The following is an 8117-nucleotide window of genomic DNA, read 5'->3' as shown; positions in this document are numbered from 1 at the left end:
GGCAGGTGGATTTCTGAGTTCGAGGCCAGCCTGGTCTACAGAGTGAGTTCCAGGATAGCCAGGGCTATACAGAGAAACCCTGTCTCAAAAAACCACACAAAAAATAAATAAATAAAAATTAAAAAAAAAGTCTAAAGATTGCAGGGAATGGTGTAGCTCATGCATGTAATCTTAGAACTCTGAAGTTTTAGACAGGAGGGTTGCTCCCAGTTCAAGGCCAGCCTGGGCTACAGATTGAGACTCTGTCTCAAAAAACCCCCAAAGAAACCCAAAATAACAAAAAACCAAAAAGTGTAAGAATATTCATTGGTGAAAAATAACAGAAAAGTTGAAAATATTCTACTTCACTCTTGTCTGGTGATTCTCCAAGGCATTTTCCTCAGGTGTCATCCTAGAGGTTTTCTTTCCTCTTACTTTATGTTACTTAATTAGTGTTACCATCATTATTCGTGTGTGTGTGATGTGCGTACCATGGTGCATGTGTAGAGGTCAGAGGACCACCTTATGAGGTTCTTTTGTAGAGTCTGTGGATCATACTCATTTTCAAGCTTGTGTCAGATAGCAAGGTCCTCACATTCAACCTCCATCCCCTTTCTCAAGTGTGTTGGTAAGTGCGAGTGTGCATGCACGTGTTTGTGTTTGTGTGTGTGTGTGTGTGTGTGTGTCTAGACAGCTTCCTCTCTGTAATTTAGGTTGCACTTGAACTCATTTGCCCTGGCTTGGCTCCAACTCAGTGCTGGATTCTCGTGCTTGGTTCTGAAGTGTTACGATTATAGGCAAGAGCTTGCCTCATCTCATCTTTCTGGAGTATTTCCTTGATGTGATGGAGGAGACTTCTCTGATAGCCTTCTGAGAAGGGTGTATGGAAGATAATATTTTCTAAGAAAATAAAAAATAACTTAGAATGGTTTTATTTTTTGTAAGGGTGTTCTACCTGCGTGTATGCAGTGGCTGTGGAGGCTAGAAGAGGATGTTGGATCCTCTGGGGCTGGGTTACAGATAGCTATGAACCATGTGGATGCTGGGAACAGAACCTGTGTCCTCTGGCAAAACAGCTAATTCTCTTAACCATGAGTCATCTTTCTAGCCATTTAAGATAAATGAAAATATATTTTAGAGTTGACTGATGGTTTACCGGAACCAGTTAGAATTGTTTTCCTTCAGATTTGATATTTTCCCTTTTGTCTTCTAGTGCACCCCTTAAGAAACCCTATTTAAGCTGGGCTGTGGTGGCACACGAATTTAATCCCAGCACTTGGGAGGCAGAGGCAGGCGGATTTCTGAGTTCGAGAGTTCGAGACTAGCCTGGTCTACAGAGTGAGTTCCAGGATAGCCCGGACTACACGGAGAAACCCTGTCTCAAAAAAACCAAAAAAAAGAAAAAGAAAAAGAAAAAAAAAGAAAGAAACCCTATTTATTTTCAGCTCTAACTCAAAAGAGGCTTTTTGCCCTGCTGTTTGAGATGCAAATAGGGTCACTCAGGGCTTCTGAGCTCCTGGCAGTGAGCACCTGCAACCATCTGGTCTTGCATGGTCTTTAGTCTTGTGATTGTTCTTTGAATTCTTTCTATGTTTGAAGGTGTTCTCCATTCCCCACCCCTCCCCCAGGAACAGTTCTTAGTTGGATGTAGAATTTGAATGGATAGTCAGTGTTCTGGTTATTTTTATGAATATTGCATATTTTTGTTCTTTATACTTTATTGGCTCTTATTGAATATGGAATAGTCTGATTTGAACTGCATTTTATTTTGATAAAAAGGAAAAACATACTATCCTTTTCTTATGGAGGCAAAGTGCATTGTGTAGAAGAGATACTGCTTTCAAACTCCTCTGGTAACTGAGGATGACCTGAAGTCCTCATCTCCTGCCTTCTCCCAAGTGCTTGCTTGGCTTGTTGAAGGAAGCTTTCACAGGATTTCATGGTTGCTATTTCCCTTGCCAATAAAAAAAAGAGAATGGGAGCAAAATAGTGATGTCATCCCAAACTATGTACAAGCATGTTTAAGGTGGGAGATTGTCATTAAGTGTTACGGTGTTAAACACTAAAATTAAAAAGTAACATTTCTCTCCATATCCTACAGATATCATAATATTAAAAATACAACAAAAATAGTTTAGTGGCAGTTAACGAAGTTAAAGGCAGACAGAGGAACCACACATTTTTATAGCACTTCAGGAAAACATATGGCTGAGTGCAAAAACTTGTTAACCTGTCTGAAGGATGAAAACACATTTCTGCCTTGCTTCATATACCTGTGCCCATGAAGTATGTCAGAGCGTGTTTCTTACTTTTTTCTTTTTTATTCAATTTAATTAAAAGTTTATATAGTTTTATAAATGTCTTTGTTTCCAAAGTCAAGTCATGAAATATAGTTGGTATTGTAGCTCAGCAGTAGAGTACCTATCTAGGGTGCATGAAATCCTGAGCTTGTTCATTAGTACCACATAAACCATGTGTGGTGGCACACACCTGCAGCCCAGCACTTGGGAGGTGGAGGCAAAAGGGTCAGAAATGTATTAATTTCTGTTGGCTCTGGTTTAATTCCCTGACAAAAGCAACTTAGGAGAGAAAGGGTTTACCCTGGGGAAGAAATGCTAGTCAAGGCCAGCCAGTCATGTTACTTTGGCAGTCTCAAGTAGAATGGGAATAGGAAAAGGGGCCAGGCAAGAAAAACCCAAAGCCTATCTCTAGTGAATGTATTTCTTCCAGCAAGGTTCTACCATCTAAACATTCCATAGCCTTTCTAAACAGTGCCATTAGCTGGGGACCAAATATTCAAATATGTGAACTGAGGGGAGACATTTTACATTCAAACCACAACAAGGACTCAAGGTTACCCTTGGCTTCAGAGTTCAAGCCAGCTTAGGCTATATGAAAACCCTATTTCAAACACTAAAATAAAAGACCAGACCCATAGAGCAGAGAGAGTTGGCTTCTATGTCTACCCTCTTCCTCTCTCCCTCTGCTTTCCCTCTCTCCCTCTCTCCTTTCTTCTTCCCAAAAGGTAATTGATTTAACTTTTTCTTGTAGGAGAGCTTGGGATCAAGCCCAGGGCCTTATGCATTCTATCCAAAGCCCACATGCGTTAAGTTTATTTTTTCATTGTCTTTGAAAATATAAACAAATGTATATGTAGCTTTTCACATCTTTTTCCTTTTCTTTCACAAAAATACATAGTTTTTGGCTGCTACTTTGTCTTGTTTTTAAGACACAGTTTGGTTCTATAGTTTGGTTGGCTTTGAACTCATAGCCATCCTCTTGCTACCTCAGATTTCTAAGTGCTGGAGTTACAAGTTTGAGCCACCATGCCTAGTTTTGGCTGTTGCTGATTTTACTTCATAGCCTTATGCAGAGTTTCCTCACTCTCCGGTAGTTGGATAGTATACCATGTAATGGATGGACCATACAGAGTTTACATAGTGTATCATTTAATGGATAGGCTATACATAGTTTATGTAGTATACCATTTAATGGATGGGTCATACATAGTTTACATAGTGTGTCATTTAATGGATGGTCTGTACATAGTTTATATAGTATAACATTTAATGGATGGCTCATAGTTTATATAGTGTACTATTTAATACATGGTCCAAACATAATTTACATAGTGTATCTTTTAATGGATAGACCATACATAGTTTGCATAGTATATCATTTAATGGATGGATTATACATGTTTTACATAGTATACCATTTAATAGATAGACCATAGTTTATATAATGTACTATTTAATAGCTGGACTGTAATTTAGTCTAGCTTTCTTTTCTTTTTTTTTTTTTGATATAGTTTGTCATGTAGCCCAGGATGGCCTCAAACTCCTGACCTTCCTTTTTCTATCTCATAGTTGCCAGGGGTGTAGGAATTTGCCATCACACTCAGCTAAATTTGTTAATAGAGATAATGTAGTATGGCATAGTAATTTTGAAGATGTACTACCAAATGGAAACTTTTTCCTATGACTACAGTTTTGTTGTTGTTGTTGTTTATTTTGTTAATTTTTAAGCAACTGTAAGTCAGCAAAGGTGAACAACTAATCAAAATTGTTATGGCTGTATAGTCATTTCTGTGAAATGAGCCATTTTCTCTGAGATACTTTGTTAGTTTTTGATAACTTTTCTTGGTATTGATAATAAATTAAAAACACATGAATATTTTAGCTGGAGATTATTTGGTTTGGAAAGAAGAAATTTTTGTGGTTGGTGAGAAAATTAGTTTCATATTGTGACAGATGCCTATAGTTGTGTCATTCATTCTGTTTCCACGAAGATTATAATATTGTTGGGAAATGTTATAATAACATCCTCCTAACCAGACTGCATGTAAGAGCGTTTCTTGTAGAACATTGTTGTAGTTAATTTTTTCCTTCCTTTGGGATGTGGTCTCTCTGTGTTGTACTATGTAGACTGGACTGTCCTTGAACTCAGAGATCTGTCTACCTCTGTCTTCTCATGCCAGAACTAAAGGTGTGTGTCACCACACTTGGCTGCAGTAAAAAAAAAAAAAAAAAAAGTTTGTATATTTCTCTGGTTGTGGTGACACAAATGATAGTCTATACAGGTAATCAAGGTCAGACAGGGCTACACAGGGAGATGCTATCTCAAAAAAAAAAACAAATAACAAAAAGCTTATATGGTACCAGATGAGATAATGGTATTTGGTCAACGTGTATTTTTTTTTCTTCTACCTTTCTAGTCATTTATACCTGGTCCTCCAGCCTCCACCTTGCAAGTTGCTTGGATTACAGGATAAATATACTGCTTTGTTTGCCCAACTGGCTTTACCCGGCACCTTTTCTTTTTGTTTTCTATTTCTCTTTTACTTAGCTGTTTGAGACTTGATCTCATTTTATAGCCCAGGCTGATGTCATGTTTGTTATCCTTCTGTTTCAGACTCTTGAGTGCTGGGATTAGAGGCATGAACCACCATGCCTGACTAAGTTTAAGTATATTCTCTTTGGGGTTTTTTTTTTTTTTTTTGGTTTTTTGAGATAGCGTTTCTCTGTGTAGCCCTGGCTGTCCTGGAACTCACTCTGTAGACCAGGCTGGCCTCAAACTCTCGAACTCAGAAATCTGCCTACCTCTGCCTCCCAAGTGCTGGGATTAAAGGCGTGCGCCACCACTGCCCGGCAAGTATATTCAAATTAAAAAAAATGTAAAGTTAGTTGCTAAAGAGTTGACTTGATTATAAAGTAATTATATTCTTGAAATTCTCTTTACAGAGGCTTTGATGGGTCAGTGAGATGGTGCTTATTGCTGCAAACCTGACCACCTGGGTTCAGTTCCCAGAACCCATAATATAAGCAAAGAACCAACCTGAAAGTTGTCCTCTGGCCTCCATCTGCATGTACACACATGTGCGCGCGTTGCGCACGGTCTCTCTCTCTCTCTCTCTCTCTCTCTCTCTCTCTCTCTCTCTCTCTCTCACTCTCTCACACACACACACACACACACACACACACACACACACACACTATATATAATATGTAAAATTTTAAAAGGCTTTATTGTAGTCGTATTCAAGTTGTCAGGATATAGAATTTGTGAGCCTTACCTGTCTTGACATTTGAGCCAGGCAATTCTTTGTGTGTGTGTGTGTGTGTGTGTGTGTGTGTGTGTGTGTGTGTGTAGCTGTTTTGCTCTGTGCACTCTTAAGATGTCTTTGAGTTTCTGAACATTTCCCCTTAGCACCAGTAGTCATGTCTCCTTCTCTGTTGTGACAACCAAAAATACCTTGGATACTGTCCAGGTTTTCCTGAGAGGTAAAAGCAGCCTCATTGGAGAGCCAGTGCAAAGTGTGATCTTTTATGAACAGGATTTGCTTGTAACCATGAGATGACTGGTTCAGGGACTTAAAGTTTAGTTCTTTTTACATGGATGTACAGGCTCAGGGGTGACACTTTCATGCTGTAAACCTGAGTAGTTCCATTTATAAATGTATTTGCATGAATAGCTTAAAACATAGATATTATATATATATATTATGTTATATATCTCTAAATATGTGAATGATGTAATGTATTTATATAACATTCTGCATCTACAAATGAGAGAAATTGTGCTATTTGCCTCGATATCAGATGTATCCTGAAGCACAGGAAATACTTGTTTACAACTAGAAATGATTATCTTTCTTTTATAAATTGATTCTGCTGAATTCTAACCATTTTGCATGTTATTAATTTTAGCTACCACTCCATGGTTTGAGTCTTACAGAGAGACCTTTCTGCAGTCCATGCCAGCATCAGATCATGAGTTTCTGAATCACTATTTAGCATGTATCCTTTAAGTCATCTGAAAGCCAGGAACTTGTTAATCGTACAAAGAAAGACAAAATTCTCAAAAAGTTATAAAGAATGGAGTTTTTTTTTATATTGGTAATGATGTCATGTTCAAAATTATTTTCCTTTTTTTTTGGATTTTTTGATCCAGGTACTTGAGGTATGTGTGTGAATTTAGTGTATGTTTGGTGTATGCTCATATAGGCGTGCAAATGTATATGCTTGTGCACATGGAGGTCAGAGGAAGTGGTCCTCTCTTAGATGTTCAGGCTGGCCTGGAATTCACACTATAGTGCAGCACAGCTTTGAACTTGCAACTCTCTTGTCTCAGCCACCTGAGTAGTTAAGAGTAACAGGTTTGTGTCATGGGGCCTGGCCAGAAGATCTCTCCTAAAATTTATATTAATAAAGTAGTGTTTATCATCTGATGTGATAATTTCCCTGACATTGTGGCTATAAGGTATGCTGGTGGCATCATCTGGTGAAGCTGAGCCTATGGAACAGTTTTCCAAGTTGTCACAGGAGCAGCATCGAATTCAGCACAACAATGATTATTCCTACCCTAAGTGGTTTATCCCAAATACACTTAAATATTACGTGCTTTTGCATGATGTAACTTCAGGAGATGAACAGAGGTAAGAGTTTCTTTTAAAATTTTTTTTTTAAAAAGAGAATCACATCATTCTGATTTGTGTGTGTGTGTGTTCACATGCATATTTGTATGTGTCATGGCACATGTGTGGAGGTCAGAGGATATCTTTTAGGAGTTGGTTCTCTTCCACCATGGGGGCCTGGTGATTGAACTTAGTTTGTTAGTGGCAAGTGCTTTTACTTACTGAGCTGTCTTGCTGGTCCTTAAAATGAATTCTTGTAATAGAAACATCAAAATCATTTTATGTCAACTGGTTATTAAAATTACTTTGATTCAGTTGAACATGGTTTATCTCCTGTATTGAATGGTTGTAATAAGGATGTTCGATTGATGGTCAAGAATTAGTCCAAAGAATCTTAATTTTTTTTATATAATTTTGCTTATTGAGTGCGTGTGTGTGTGTGTGTGTGTGTGTGTGTGTGTGTGTGTACAGTACAGCATGCATACATATAAGGTCAGGTGACACTTGAAGGGACCAGTTCTCCTCCTGCCATGTGGGTCCAGGGGATAGAACGTTCGGATAGTTTTCAGACTTGACAGCATGTACAGCCACAAGTCATCTGAGTAGCCCAGATCCTAGGATGTTATCAGTGTTAGTAATAAAGTAAGCAGGAATTTTACTTCAGTATGTATATACATAAACATATTTCTGTATTTATTTATATACATTGTTTTATATATGATTTTGTTGTTTGTTAGGATGGTTATTTGTATAATATCAACATTTGCCCATGAATAAGTCTTCATATTTTCTACATGTCCTTCTCCCCTAAGATAGCCAGCTTACTGAAAATAGCTATGTAAAATAGACTTGGGGCTAGATATGTATGTAGCTCAATGGTAGATCTTACCTTTTTTGAGGCCCTGGGTTCAATATCCAGGCTTGAAAGAATTAAAAAAATTATACATAAACAAGCAGAGTGGATTCAATAGAATTTCATTCCTTAGTTGTAATCTTTGCTTCTTAGGTTGTCACATTTCAATTCATTTTCTCTACCAACAGCAAGCATCTGTAGTAGCAGCTCCTTTCCTCCCTCTCTCCCTCCCTTCCTCCATCCTTCCCTCTTTTCCTTCTTCCTCCCATCCCTCCTCCTCCTCCTTCCTTCTTTCCTTCCTTCCTTCCCTTCCTCCCTCCCTCCCCCCTTTCTCTTCCCTCCCTCCCTCCTCTCTCTTCCCTCCCTCTC

General features: G+C 38.3%; 1 protein-coding gene across 3 annotated transcripts in view; it reads left to right on the top strand.

The window, feature by feature from the left end:
- The window catches only part of Trappc8 (trafficking protein particle complex 8), a 76792-nt gene that overhangs the window by 15720 nt on the left and 52955 nt on the right, over nucleotides 1-8117 (top strand). For all 3 annotated transcript variants that reach the window (XM_028774837.1, XM_028774836.1, XM_028774839.1), the window contains exons 3-4: nucleotides 6189-6278; nucleotides 6742-6916. In XM_028774837.1, the coding sequence (XP_028630670.1) occupies nucleotides 6189-6278; nucleotides 6742-6916 (265 nt within the window). The remainder of the gene's footprint in view (nucleotides 1-6188; nucleotides 6279-6741; nucleotides 6917-8117) is intronic.

This window comes from Grammomys surdaster, unplaced genomic scaffold (assembly GCF_004785775.1).
Source record: "Grammomys surdaster isolate TR1022 unplaced genomic scaffold, NIH_TR_1.0 243, whole genome shotgun sequence".
NCBI lineage: Eukaryota > Metazoa > Chordata > Mammalia > Rodentia > Muridae > Grammomys > Grammomys surdaster.
The sequence above is the reverse complement of the archived record's forward strand: the minus strand, read 5'-3'. Positions and strand labels throughout refer to the sequence as shown.